The following is a 16,034-nucleotide window of genomic DNA, read 5'->3' on the forward strand; positions in this document are numbered from 1 at the left end:
GTGAGAGAGATAGGGTAGTCCCATATACATCTTTCTGTGTATAGTGCTTGTAACTTTACGAAGAATGGGCCAAATTTCTTATCATTTTGATGATTCCAGAACCTTGCAGATGCTAGATGCTAGATGATCAACCTTTTCTGATCGATTCCACAACGTTTCTTTTACAATGCAATCGCATGACCATTACTGGTCTTTACCTTTAAGTTTATAGTATTGATGTATATAAATAATTTTATATTTACAGTATTGATGTATATAAATATTGTTATAGTAATATAGTAGTGATGTTTACAAATAGTGTTATTTTTACAGTATTGAGGTATACAAACAATTTTATATTTACAGTATTGATGTATATAAATATTGTTATAGTAATATAGTAGTGATGTTTACAAATAGTGTTATTTTTACAGTATTGAGGTATACAAACAATTTTATATTTACAGTATTGATGTATATAAATATTGTTATAGTAATATAGTAGTGGTGTTTACAAATAGTGTTATTTTTACAGTATTGATGTATACAAATAGTGTTATAGTATTATAGTAGTGATGTTTACAAATAGTGTTATTTTTACAGTATTGATGTATAAAAATATGGTTATATTTATGGCATTGATGAATTCGATTTTGTAAAGTGCTTTGAACTTATAACTGGATATACGTGTAGCACTATGAAATGAAAAATTATCATTCATTTGTTGGCATTGAAACAACCCACAACTGGTTTCATATGCAAACAATTGTCAGTGTTTAAGCAGCTATGGTAGATGTACGAAATAATAAAATTGACACACTAATAATAGAAGCATATCATAACCATAAAATCTGACAAAACTTAATAACTATACAATTAGATGGCGTTCAAGAAAAGGTCTTTGACTCTCAATTGAGATGTTTTTTCTTTGTGTTTTTGTAAATCGATTCTCAACTATGGTTTTCATTCTGTATCAAAACTTAAAAGTCACCACTTAAATGTAAAGTCTGATTGTGATTACTAGTGATTGAAACTCTGCTAACATGTCACATGTAATTTTAACCCATTTGTGACAGAAACATTCAAGGTCTAAATTAATCAGCTTGTGTATTTAGAGTTTTTCTTTAACAGCCACATTTTCTGATAGTGTCATATGTCCAAAAGAAGATAAATATATTGACAGGAATTATTTCATAAAGTTACAAAAGTGTCGACTTGTATAGAAAATTATTTGAACTTTTCAACATGTTGCCAATTTGATGATTTTACTGCTTATCTTCTCATTTAAATTCCTGCTATCAAAGCCATATGGCAACAAAAACCAAATGAACATTATGTAGAAATAGTTTGATCTTTCTGCGCATGCATCTGATATAATTTTAGGGCTTTGCATAAAATCACACAATAGGAGAGAAATCTAGAAAAAAGGTTGTCCTGAATGACTCGATATGATCCCCAAAAACATATTAAGGGGACTCTCCCATTACGCAAGGAATTCGAGAGAGGGACTTTCCTCTTGTGGTTTTACTCTAACAAAATGCATTTTTTGAACTTATAGTGAAGCATTGAAGCATTGAAATCATAACATGAATGGATGAATAGAAGTATTATGTCAATAGAATTAGAGAAAAATCTACAATGTGATTCATAAAAAGGAAACCTAATTTCAAACCTAAATATCGTTGTACTTGGCACATATTGATATATAGTAAAAGGTACTCACCTAATAGCCTATTATGCTTTCCTTAAATGGTTTGATGGTTTGTTTGTACCCGATTGCTAAGAGAGTTTGTATAAGCTTGTAAGTAAGCAACAAGGAGACTGATGGCTTTAAACCCCTCTCTAAGGTACTTTTGGGTTCTTTAATTTCATACCTTGATAAAAAAAATCTGTCCATGGACAACTGAATAGCAATATTTTTCCTTATACATACCCAATTTGCCTCTACCCAAGTTTATTTTAATGAATTTCAATGAACTAAAACTAGGTTGAATGTCAAAGGTCAAATGAATGCATTCACACACAATGAGAGTAACTCCTAAACGCCATTCATCAAAAACAGAAAAGTGTAATTTTGACATTTAACAAAAGAAAGCCCAGCGCTCATTTAGCCAAGATCACATTTAAGTGACCAAAATGTATATTGGAAGAAGACATATGCTATATCTTACCATTACAATGTATTCCAGATACTTCATTTTTTAGGATATTGTGGCTTAAACATAAGTTCACCTTTCGTTTTTTGTACTCACACTGTACATGCAAGTAATACCTCATTCCTACCGCCAAACCCACTCCACATCGACTCCAAACCGACCGATATTTGGCCATTGAGGGTAATATAATTGCTTGCTCAGTCTGGGCTGTGTATTGTTAGTTTCACTGATGTGACTGGGGTATCGAATATGATTCTGAAAATGATTTTTGGGTGTCGTGATGGAAACTAAATTTCTGTGTCCCTAACAGTGTGCTAGCTATTATTCAGACCACAACTAGGGGGGTTAAAGGGCAGGCTTCGTGCGTCATACCGCACAGAGAAAAAAAGATGGCTAACAAAGCCGACAAACGTGTATTGTACTGTAAGTATGCGCTCCATTGAATGTAATTTCCACAACAAAATTTAGTTGATTCATCACATGATATTTGGCTCTAAGTTTAACTTGTAGTAGATGGTTTCTTTATTCAAAGAAAATAGTTTTGAATGTTATCCCATATCTCACTTTGCAAAGACATCATACATATGCAAGCCAAACAATTCTTATCTGTGTGTGGTTTATAAGGGTTAATTAGGCTCATATGTTATAAACAGCTTGTTAGCAATCAACAAAGAACAAGGAAATAATTTATTTGTTCAGGTCTTTTTTAAACCATGAAAGCAAATCACATCGGTCCAAAGAGAATGTGTAGGAGTCAGGGAGGTTATTACCTCATAAAATGGTTCATTGGATTAGTATTCAGTATCTACATTATTTCAACATGCTGTATTAAAGCATCAACACTTTACACTTGTCAAACATGGCTATGGGATCTTTATAGTGATCACTTGCATATATACAAAATTAGAGTTTTGCCAGTTAACTATAAAGATCTGTGCCCTTTTTTTACCAAAATTGGCGACAAAGATTTTGCTATTTGCTTGCCACACTTGCATGGGCCAGTAACCTCTTTTCATTAAATGGAAAGGGTTCTTACCAACTCTGCTGCTTGTTTCCTCTTCTGTTCGATGCTCTTCTTGATAGCGTTTGATTGTTTCTGAAATACAAGTACATGGAATTATATAAGTCATCATTTGAGGAGAGGAAATATACACTCAAGCTAAAATAAACTAAGGTAATAAATTCAGGTAATAAACAGACATAAATCCACCACTTTATAAGCAGATGTTGTCACTAGAGTTCCACAGAATATTCTTTGTTTGTGATGTACATGGATTCTCTTTTTCTTTTCTTTTTTTATTTATTTATTTATTTTTTATTTTTTTAAATTTTTTTAATTTATTTATTTATTTATTTATTTATTTATTTATTATTATTATTTTTTTTTTTTTTTTTTTTGGGGGGGGGGGGGAAGGATCCTTTCTCCCCCCTCCCTCCCTATGTATGTTCAAATAGTATGATGTTGCTCTATATACTTACTGCTGCTTTGTCCCTCTTGATTTTCTCCTGTAGTTCTGAGATGTCCTTCTTCATCTGTCTCAACTCAGCATCACTCTTAGCAACTACATCTGGTTCAGCTACAGCATGATAACAAAAGAGAAAGAGAGAGAGAGAGAGAAAGAGAGAGGGTAAAAAATTAATGAAAAGTTGGTTTAATGACATTTTGTCCAACTTCATTTACCGGTAGTCTATACCCAGTCTGTCCACAATACACATGGGCAAAATGGTCATTGGACGAAAAGTAGATGGGCGAACAATTTGCCAAATGTACTTTTACTGTGACTACTAGGTATCATTTGACAATTAGACCAAATGACACTAGACCAAATTGTAATCTACTGCTAAGTTTGGTGGTTCGGCAGTTCAGTGATCTCATGGTTCAGAGCTCCAGAGGTAGTAGGCTCAACCCTTCTCAAGTCAGGAGTAATGGATTCATTTAGTGACACGACTTGTAATGATTTTACTGATATTTGTTTGTATAGCTCAAGCATCATACGACATGGATGATATAACATCCTATGGACTTAGGTCTAAACTTGTCAGATTTTCTTGGTATGTTTAAACTCTATCTGCACTAGTTTGGCCAAGGGGAATTAGACCTCCCTGTGTGGTCACTTGCAGGTGGTTATCTCATCAAATCAGCTCTCACTTAACATAAGAAAAAGGGGACCATGGGGGATCAATGGGTACCGCTCGCGTGCTTAGGCATTGTTGGCTATAATTCGTCGCTGTTTTCGCGAAGTGACGGTACTGAAAAAAATTGCATTCACTTTGCGTTACGATTTTCCTCACTACCGTCACTTCGTGAAAATAGGGACGATATATAGAGGGCGCAAGTAGCTACAAGTAGTGCAGTACCGCTTTAAAATACAAGGTTTTTTTGAAGACCAATCAATTTCAGTGGACATTTCTATAATATTCCTCCAAACTGACATAAAAAGAAATGCTGAAAAGTGTGGTCCACACTTTCCCGCCACTTGCAAAAGTACTTTTGAAATAACTACCTTTGCTAAGTATCTATCACAGCTGTTACCAGCACACATTGCACGTGTCAAGGAACAAACCCTACCCACTTAACACTTGGGTCAAGAGAGGCAATTGTAGATAAAATGTGTCTTGTCTATGGATATATATGCACCAGGCTAAACATTCAAACCCTTAACCCATCTATTGAGAGTCGTTAAGAGAATGGAAGAGGGTCAATGGTCTATGGTGGTACCTGGTGGTCCCAATGAAAGTACATGTAGTGTAATGCTTACAATTCAAAGCAATTATTTGTTAAAGTAATTGAAGATCCAAATACAATATGAAAGGTACATGTCTTTGAAAGGAAAAACTATTTGTTAAAGGTAATACAAAGTTTGGGGAATTTTGAAAAATTGGCTGGATAGTAATTCTTTACGATTTTGATACATTTGGATGCCCCTGTGGATGTGTTATAAGCACTAGAAAATTTATCCCCTAAAACACTTCTGCTTTCAAGAACAATTGAATATAAAAAATTTACTGGTGCTCCCGGTAGATTTTGATAAATTCCAAATAGCACCTACAGCCATACAATGGTGGCTTTGACCTGTATGATATATGCAAAAAGTTTAACTTCTTGATATATGTATGCTCAATCCGTGGGTATGACGTAAAGCCATGAATCATACTCAAGAATATTCTATGAGGACCAACCTTCGCATCGATCATTCGGTGTCAGGGACAGTTCGGTGAGAGGGATGTACCATTGGAAGTCGTACTGACCTCGGTCGCGTTGGAACATGCCACTGAAAAAAATTAAACCAGCAGAAGTTTATGTTAGTAGATCGGGTGACAAATACGTTGAGGATATGCAAGAAAGTTGATAGCAATGACCAACTTCTTCTTCAATGTATTCACCAATATGAACATATGTGTACAAGGATGTATGCTAAAGCCTCGCTGCATGGCAAGTAAATAATTTGGATAATACAATATTGAAGATTTCTACTTATAAGGTTACAATTAATACAGATGCAACTGAACATGTTACCTATCATTTTCATTTTTTTTTAGTTTTAATTTCAATTTTAGCAGAGAGATAGAGATAACTATCCATTGAATTCTGTGAACAAATACAATTCTTCATATAACACTAGTATTATAATGCCTCCTTACAATCATACAAATTAAATACCAATATATACAATTGATACCTAGATTATAAAAGACAATAAATTTAGGGACAAATATCAGTAAAAACAATGGACTTTTTTGATGAAGATAACATAGATACCTTGTGTTTTTCTTGGAAGCACAGATGATGAGGTCGGACCAGAGGAGTACCCTCCTTAGTTTACGTCCTCCCTCTGTCCATTCAACCAGGTAACCCTGACGTAGCAACTCTCGCTTCTGAAATAGATAAAAGCAATAAAACATATTTATTATTTTTCATACCTTATTCCTTATGTTTCTTTTTATCAACTGGCGTACATGAAATTTGAAGAGATTGCGCAGTGGCTCAGTGGTAGGGCAGTGGTCTCGTAACTGAAAGGCCCCGGGTTCCAAACCCATGAGAATATTTGCTTGCATTTGTTTACTCCTTCATATTACAAATGAGGAAATCGATAGTAATATTCTCATAACAATTATTCCACAAAAGTTTGAAGGGGATTTTTATTTTAATGTACATTGTACCAGTAGTCACAAAAATATTGATTGCTCCCACATTCCCCACACCCAATATATTTCCCATAATTTAACTAAAACACTGAGCATTTTAATATTTGTTTTAATTCCTTTGAAACTGCCATGGAAACCAAACATTCAATCTTCAGAGGGTTATAAATAGAAGGGTAGGTTGTTATTCAAAAGGTTGTCAACTTATCTCAGGTAATCTTTCAAAGAGTTTCTTCCTTTGTCCTTTATCTTTAATGCTCTAGCTTTCGTGATTTTTGAAATAACACTTCCTCTTTCGGTGTAGAGGGTTGTAAAATGTAGACAGTGTTTACTGTACATGGGAATATGTGTTTGATGTTCACCATAATATTGCACATAATATAACACTAATCTGGATTTATATGGCGCTTAATACAGAATACCGTCTCTAAGTGCTTTACAGCTATTATTACCCCGGTCATCGGATTTATTCACGTACAATGTGCACCATCTCCATTCCCTGGAAATGATGTACAGAGAAACACATGAACAAACTATATATATACCCACATTTCCTAACAATCAAGAATCTTTAATTTTCTTCACATACAGTAATATAATTGGGAGTGTAAATTGTGCACACTATGTGCCAGAAGAATCAAATGAACGGGGTATTAATGATATCTGTACTCTGTATTACGTGATTTATAAATCCAGATTTATTATTATATTTCAAGTGACAATCAATTTAAATCAATTGCAAATCTTTACTTCAAGGTGGGGCATTGAAATGAGATGAAACGTAATATTCCTACCAGACTACATGTCTTTAATATGAAGCATAACTTCATGTTGTATCATAAGGTCTAACACCGATTCCACAATCTTCAAAAGCCCAAACTTCTTACATCTCGATCGAATTACCTGTACTACTCGCAGATTACTCCAGCGGGAATACTCTCTTAATTCAATTTATTCGCCAAGACAAAGGGCTAACTTACAACCAGGCATTAGGTTGCCTAGCGCAAGACGTCAAACACATTGCCAAGTTAATTTGGCGGTTCTAAGTTGATTATAGCCCAACACCTTGAATTTTGCACCTTATTTTCTAGCATAAAGAGTGTGTGATGGAGTTATTCACAAGTGAGAGAATAATCCTACAGCCATATCTATATCTTGGCGTTAAGATATATATAATTTTGTAAAGATTGTATTTGATAGTGCTGCAATATCAGTAAGCCAGCACATCTGTATTTTCTTTCTTTTCTAAAATCTATCCTTCATTCATCCTGAGTGTATTTCAAAGTCATTTTAAATGATTTTGTTTTCTTCCTGCTTTCCCCCTTTCTTCTTGCTTTCCCCCTTTCTTCTTTAATCATTCAAAGTACAGCTCCATTATAAAGTTATTCCTAAAGTTTCTTGACATACCTTATCATTTTATGAGTACAATCAAACTTGTCTACACATCTGTCCTACGTGCAGATACCCGGTACTCCAAATAGGCCTACACTTTATGTTACTTCAAAAAATCTAATTTATCTTGAATAAAAGCAGCTGCAAATACTGTTGGTTTACAAAATTGACTTATGATCTTTAAATAAATAGCTTTTAAAATCATAATGCTTTGAATTGAATTTGATTACACTCTAAATTAAAAGTATTTATATGTGGATTGCCTAAATCTTTACAAAGAAACATCAGCAATTCTGTATACTGTATACCACTGTGAAATTAGTTTTAAACAAGGACTACAGATGTGGCACTCATTTCTACCTCCACCATGGTCAATGTGTACAGCATGGAGAGTATACTTCCTCTACAAAAAGGAAACCGGTGTAGCATCTGCTGAGAGCGAGAAGGACACTTACCTATATACTAACATAGACCTAATGCCCTTCTGCCACTCATAGAGGATAATGATAATCTCTCTCTCTCTCTCTCTCTTTCTCTCTCTCTCTCTCTCTCTCTGTCTCTGTCTGTCTGTCTGTCTGTCTCTCTCTTTCTCTCTTTCTCTCTCTCTCTCTCTCTCTCTTTCTCTGTCTCTCTCTGTCTCTCTCTCTCTCTCTCTCTCTTTCTCTCTCTCTCTCTCTCTCTCTCTCTCTCTCTCTCTCTCTCTCTCTCTCTCTCGGATGGTCAAGGTTTATACTACCGGTAAACCTATTGAAAGTTTGGTCTTCCCTTGGCCTTCTTTCCCTCATTGTACTTTTAGTCAAATTAGTCATTTCGCTTGATTGCTGCTTTAAAATATATCTACCGGTATTTGCCAACCATATGTGTTTAACAGAAGTAATAATGACATTTAACAAAAACCCACTCAATTATTTTCACATCGCTTCATAGATGGCCGGAGTGGTACCCAAATAAAACATATGCAATACTATATTGTTAATTTTGATAGAAAATTGCTCAAACTAATTAAGAATATCATTTTACATTACAAATTTTGAAAGTGATTTATTAAACTAGGTGTTACTTTTAGTTTATGATGTCCTGAACATGTCACACGGCTATTTTGTCTGCCTTAGAAATGTCAAAAAGTACATTGAGTGAACTCATAATTGTTTGTTTGTAATGTTTGATCGATTGCATTTATGTGAATGTGCCTGTTGTTTGAACCTGGCTCGGATTTCTGTAATATTCATGATACTCTAAGCTTGCTCTGTTTATTTGTTTGTTTGTTTGTTTGTTTATTTGTCTGCTTCTTTGTTTGTTGCATACCTGTTTTGTGCTGTGTATCTCTCTCGTAGCTTCATCAACTTGTTTGAAGAACTTCCTGGTCTTCTCAAGAACCTGGCTCAGAATACTGTGATCTTCATGATGCTCTGGAGTGTGCTTTAGAAGATCCTACAAAAGATCAACAAATAAATAAATATTTAGTTTTATAGCCACCTCTGCCACCCTGTCTAAAGTGGTCATCAAAACTGTCTGCCAAAATTATTTGGAGTCTTGGAGGAGGGATCCTTTTACGGTTCAGATGTGATTTCCATGAAGGCTATTAGGTCTGAAACATGGGATGCCATTCGCGCCAAAATTATTAGGGTCATTCATATGAATATCGCATTACACAGTTAAACATTAACATCCATGGGCATAATAAATCAATAACATTCAAATGCAGGTACATTTAAAATTACTTCCTGACAAATATAATTACATATATGTATGTGTACTGAGGGCTAGAAGGTCATTAGCTGTATTCTTTAACATGGACTTAATGCTCCTCTTGGCTCTCAACAGACAATATATATATATATATATATCATAAATCAAATTTGTTTAATGGAGGTCAAAGATTAGAATTAAATGGATATCAGTCAATAACAAAAGAAATGATATTAAAACAATATCAAAGATAGAGTCAATTACTTCCTCCATAAATTGATAATTATTTTATTTGTTATAGCGAGTTTAAAGGTGAGGTGCCAATACAAATATTGGCATTTCTAAAGCAAACTGGCTTTCAAAGATTAACAACAAATCTTTGATAAGCTGTATCTTTTATCTCTTTGTTCAAGACATAGAAGTGATGAATTTCCTAGAAGGTTAGAATTAACCAAAATCTTGTCAACCAAAATCTTGTCAACAAGCAATGTGATACATATTTTTAAGGAAGGAATGGTCATAAAGATTGCCATTAGTGTAATTTCAAAGTTTAATTATCTTTTATTTTCATTCTGAACACTTGGAGTAACCCAAACTTGAATTAAATCAATTACAATAATAATTTCAATCTTAAAATCATTGGATGTAGCCTCTTTTTCACATAAGTCAGTCATTATCATATCACTCAATGACCGTTTTAAGATGTTTTCAGCCTCTCTCGTCAGATTTCACCATTTTTCTGTCTGATAGTGATAATATAAAATTCCACTCAAGAAACATGATGAAAAATTTCAGGATATACAACGAAACCTGACGTAAAAAAAAGAGCTAGACACAGACAGTGCATGGTTTGGAGCATATGGGCACGTACATTTTTGATCCAGACCCCTAACTTCAAGCTATTTAAAAGGGTTCCATAATGGAACTTCAATGCACACAGACTTAAACAATCTAAATCCAAACTCCTCAGAATATATTTTAAAAAGGTTAGTATAATCTGTTATTATTGTAAGGAGTACCGGTATATTCTTATGACAGATGCAAAAGAAAATAGCACGTTACATAAAGAGTTGTCAAAAGTTCCATGGGTATGTATGAGAAGACTATCACGGCAGACCTTGGAAGTTGAACTAGTACACATGAGCACAATATAGCATGTACCTGAGAATTGTTCTCGAATCAACTTGAGAAGAATATCATTCCTTATCGGAACAAAAATGGGGAATCCCAAATTCGGTGCTTTATGGACTTGGTTTTGTTCGGAGAGGTGGGACAATTTTGGGATACAATAGCACTCAATAACACCCCTCCCCAAAAACGTAAAACAAATATATTAAAATTTATTCAATAACAGGTAAATATGATTTTTCCATGATGTAATAATGAAAGAATTCTTGGTTTCACTTCTGCATTTGAAAATAATGGGAAAGAAGTTCAATATTACGGTAAAATTATACTATTGATAACCACATAATATATTAATAGAATATGCTTTACGTGAGAACATTTTGAAGGAACGGTGCTCAATGGTCCGACCTTCTTTGATCGAAAGAAAGGGCACACTTTTGTAATAAGATGATCACATTGGCATTCAATCATACAATAAACACGTTTCGCATGTACGTCAGCCAGTCACGCTATTCTTTTTATGCACATTTGTGCTCGAGTCTACTGGAGAACACTTATCCCCATTCACATTCTGATGATTTTTTTGAGAATTTGTTTCACGAATCACAACTTTACAAAAGATCACTATACTGGCTGACAGTATAATGAAAAATATTTAACTGAGACCAGTTATGACACTCATTTTGCATAAGAAACTGTGTCAATAAGTAGATAAGCATTATGAAATTATAGGAAAAAACTAAAAAGAATTTTTTAAATTTCAAAATTGCCCGATTATTAGTTTGGTCTATAATGTAAAGAATAGCAGATAATTCAGTAATACAAGATTGCCACTTGAAGATGTTGAGGATATACATGACACAATCTTGTTTGAGAATAGCTACAGGGGACACAGAATATCATATTTTGGTAGTCTACTATAGTCTAGTACATCAAGATAATTTGTAAGTGCGAACAGGGGGCTTTTAAACGGCAGAAATCATACTAAATTGTGCATGTGCTGTGCCTGCCCAAGTACACATCTAAAATGAGTACAAGAATTCATGACCTCCTTTAATGGTTTTTACCCCAAATCTAGAATACTTTTAAACCGACAAGGGTTTACGCCCGCCAACAGATTAATATGGGAGTGAGAACGGGGGGCTTCCAAACGGACGGGCGGAAATCATGCTCAATTCTGCATGTGCCGCACCTGCCGAAGTGTACAGCTCAATGAATACAAGGTTTATGACCTCGTCCAATGGTTCGTTAGCAGTAAATGAATGCCATGTTTCCAATGAGGAAGTGATACATTATGGAGATCGATGAAAGGAATAGCATCAGGGTACCTTTCAAAAAAGAGATTGTCTGATTTCAAATAGTCTGTCCTCCACATTAAGAGGATAAGAAACATAGGATAAAGAAGCAAGTATCATTTATTTAGAGCCAGACTGATTTTTAGTAGTTTTTCCTTCACATCTTTTGTTGAGAGTCAGAAGGGCGTTAACTCATACACTGTATTTTGACACACAGTTAACACCCTTCCGGCTTCACAACGACGATATAATGAAACATTATAGAGACTGATCACATAAAAGGACCTGTATCATGTCACCCTGTATAGAGGTTGTCTATTTTCATTCTGAAAGTGAGTCTTCATATTAATAGGATATGAAACATTGTATAGAGAAACAAAGATAATGATACATTGATATGATCAGTGAGGTAGCTGCATCGAGGCACCTCTCAACAAAAGCTGTCTAGTTTCATGCTAAAAGTGAGTCTAATATTAAAAACGGATGTAATAAGTTTAATGATTATCACTTGCAAACTGGTCCAATTTCCTATGATCAATAGTGTATTGAAACATAGAGGCATCACCTCTAAACCTAATTTGTAGGAACAAGGGGCAACCATTACTTAACATCAGGGTATATTGTCTAAACATGGCTTCTATGGGATGTACAGTAGGGTTTTGAATTTGACCTTGAGTTGATTTCTCGAAAGTCTTTGCAATTTAATTCTATTCAGATTTTTTGTGACTTCCTTGCTTTCACAAGAATGTTTACAAAAAGAAAGCTCACAAATTTCACTGATTTACTGAACATACATAAGCCCTCATTATAACAATATTGTATTTACATGGCACATTTTCCGTATACCCGTATGCATGTTCAAATGCGCTTTATAATTACAGTAGTAACTGAATAAATGAGTTTTGAGATGCTTCTTGAAAACATTAAGACGTAATCCCGGTACAAATACAGGTGCATGATAGCTATGTAAAAGTAAGTGAAAACACAGTAGCAAATTTAAAAAAAAATCAATCAATAAAGGAAGCTTTGGATATCCTTGACCCTCTAAAAAGTGCCATCACAACATATATTTATGACCGTCAAATCATTCAGCCTAACCAATTTATTTGAACATAATCTGATGTTCCAGCAGCACGGCTGACCGCTTAGGATGTAATAGTCATGAATCCTTTGGTTCCCTTTCCGATTAAATGTTCTAATCATGCTTCGCCCTGCCGATAAGCGAGGGAAGTGAGATTATTCGAGCCTATCCGCCTAGATATCCGCAGGAAATTGCTGAATATATCCAGAAATTCCAAACTGAAAGAGATGTCATATCTCTATATACATTGGAAGAGGTTTATTGGTCCACAGAAGTGTAAAGATTTTGGATAAACTGCTGCAGATTTATGAATTTAAAAAAATTATTTGAGCCTATCCGCCAAGATATCCGCAGGAAACTGCTGAATATATCCAGAAATTCCAAGCTGAAAGAAATGTTATATCTCTATACATTGGAAGAGGTTTATTGGTCCACATAAATGTAAAGATTTTGGATAAACTGCTGCAGATTTATGAATTCAGAAAAAAAGTTGCGTGATTATAAATCCAATCCTTCTTTCCTCTTTTCCCCTATGTTGTTGAAGGCATGAGAGTCACAGAAATCTCAAGAAAATTCCAGATACCTTGAGATTTAAATTCATTTTTAATTTCTTGTATCATGTGTTCGTATCCATTTTGGAGCTGGCCCTATAGCTCCATAATATGCCAAATGAAAGAAAAGATCCACACCCAATATCTCGAACCTTGAATGTTAAAAAGGATGTCAGTTGTGCTACTGTATAGTATTTACTGGCTTGAAACATTACTGTATTATTTAAACTTCATTTTAACATTATTTTTCACTTTTTCAGGGAATCAACATGATGAATGTTTCAAACAGATTCAATTATTAGTTATTTTACCAGTGTGTAAGGTAAATAAAATACTTTCGTAAGCTCTAGAACACGTTAACAAAAATTACATAACATCTGAAGGGCTTTCTAGTATAGGGGTTTTGATAATATTGTCTCTTTGAAGCCAAACGGTTGTCAAATCATATACTTTAACACAGAGTTTAATGCCCTTCTAGCTCTGAACAAACGAATACCAGCAATTAGCTCTAGAAAGATCTTCTCAAAAAAACAAGAGTACAAACTAAATTAACGATACACAAGGATATGACTTGATTAAACCATGGACCTACCAAACCCCCACATTAAAACAAAGAGCTATACTTTTATAGCTCCATTGATAATCTACATGATTGGATGTTCTACAGCTTCCCTCCCCCTCACACTCTTCAATCCACCCATCTTGATAATCTTAGAGAAATAATTGCATGCCTAGATCCTTCATTTGTGGTATTAATGAACTCCACGTGATTATAAATCACTCTCAACCCACTTTTATGATTGATTTGGCCTTTCAGTGAAAGCTCTCAACCTGTACCATGCTGAGCCAACCAGTTGGTATTATTATAGCCCCATTCACACTGTAAAAATAAGAGCGATCTCAGCTGGATCATCATTGATAGGAACACACTTTAGCATGATAAAAAGGCACAACTGCACCAGGAAACAGCCGTTCTATAATTTTGTATGTACATGTTGTCTAGGGGGACAGTTGAGTTCCAATGAAGAGAGTTTTGGCATTTGGTGTAAAATAAAACAAATGAAAAATAAATGCACATAAACAAAAACTAAAATTGTAGTACAGGTTGTATGTAGACGAACAAAGTGTTTCCTTGTATTTACGTTCTGTATTGCTCTTAACTCATTGCCTGTTGGAACCATATGGTCCCTGTATGAAGGCTATGATAATTAAAGATATCAGTCGTCATTGGATTATAAATAAAAAGTGATGAAATGAATTCCGGGATTTACATTGAAGGGCAGGGGATCGATGTACCCCTTGGTCAAATCAAAACTGCCGTACATTTTGTACACACCTGTGTGTGTATGCCCTAGACCTGAGATTCTTGGATCCATCACTATAAAAACGCTCTTATTTGTGAGTGAGAACAGGGCCTATATAATGCTGAAGCAGCTGGTGATACATAACTGCAAAGTTTTGGTTTCTGTGTGTAAAATCCTGATGGACTGCAAACCCACGCCCCGCTCTCTCCCTCCCGCATCCGCAACTGAAACTCGATTTCCAGGGTTATCGAGGGAAACTGCTCATACTCGTGTAAAAACAATGCAATTAAGTTATGAAACTATGTGGGTTAGATAGAGCGCAAGGTAAGAATACTACACTAACAACAAGGACTGTTTTGTGTGGTTGTTAGGGTACATGAGAGAGCATTAACTTGCTCTTGTATTGATGGATGAATACAATAGGAGTTAATAATGAAGTCATTTTATGCTTATTAAACATGAATCACCAACAAAATTACTGCACGTAGGCCTACATGTTAAATGTTTATCTTTGAATTATAGTTTAATTGAAAGAGGGCCAAATCCCACATCTATTCTTCATTAGTTACTGGAAAAAAAACCCTGATCATGTGAAATATACAGGATATACAGGTGGAAAATTAAGAAGAAGGAGAGATGACGATGAAGGAAGAGAAAGAGCAAGTTAATAGGAGTGCTTTATTAGAGAAGGAAATGAGAGAGGGAGGGGAAGGGAGTGGAAGGGAAGGGGTATAAAGATAATGATAAAGGAAAGAGAGAGAGAGAGAGAGAGAGAGAGAGAGAGAGTGTGTGTGTGTGTGTGTGTGGGTGTGTGTGTGTGTTAAAAGTGAGGTATTGGAGATGAAATAAAGGAAGGAAAGAAGGAAGAGAGACAGAGAGAGGGAGGAGGGAGGGGGTATAAAAATAATGATAAAGGAAAGAGAGAGGTAGTTATAAGGATAAATGCCCTTAGAGATAGTAAGAAAGAAAAAAGAAGATAGAAAGAGAGAGAGAGAGATAGAGAGGGTGGAGAGGATAACAAAAGAACAGGGGATAGTTGTAATGAGAGGGGGAACATCTGCAGTAGCCTAAAATTACTAAAAACAGGTGGAGATAATAAGAGAGGGAAACAGAGATGAAAAAATAGAGGGGACAAAACATGAAAACGTTCAAACACTTTATTTATCATCCTATAACGCCCTCTCAAATTACTTTTATTGCACGTTCATGACTCAGTCCATGCACCTCCACAGCTGTGCCGTGACGAACCAAACGTGATGGATGAGTTTCGGCTAAAGAAAATTGTTATTTTCGAGACGCCTAACATTAATGAGGTT

General features: G+C 34.9%; 1 protein-coding gene across 4 annotated transcripts in view; it reads right to left on the minus strand.

Annotated features, from left to right (window-relative positions):
* Positions 1 to 16,034, minus strand: part of LOC577755 (active breakpoint cluster region-related protein) — a 77,749-nt gene that overhangs the window by 21,680 nt on the left and 40,035 nt on the right. For all 4 annotated transcript variants that reach the window (XM_030991780.1, XM_030991779.1, XM_030991781.1 and 1 more), the window contains exons 7-11: positions 8,976 to 9,101; positions 5,896 to 6,011; positions 5,316 to 5,407; positions 3,615 to 3,712; positions 3,172 to 3,231 (exon numbers count right to left, since the gene is read on the minus strand). In XM_030991780.1, coding sequence (XP_030847640.1) covers positions 3,172 to 3,231; positions 3,615 to 3,712; positions 5,316 to 5,407; positions 5,896 to 6,011; positions 8,976 to 9,101 — 492 coding nt within the window. The remainder of the gene's footprint in view (positions 1 to 3,171; positions 3,232 to 3,614; positions 3,713 to 5,315; positions 5,408 to 5,895; positions 6,012 to 8,975; positions 9,102 to 16,034) is intronic.

This window comes from Strongylocentrotus purpuratus, unplaced genomic scaffold (genome assembly GCF_000002235.5).
Source record: "Strongylocentrotus purpuratus isolate Spur 01 unplaced genomic scaffold, Spur_5.0 spur5_scaffold_2, whole genome shotgun sequence".
Taxonomy (NCBI): Eukaryota; Metazoa; Echinodermata; class Echinoidea; order Camarodonta; family Strongylocentrotidae; genus Strongylocentrotus; species Strongylocentrotus purpuratus.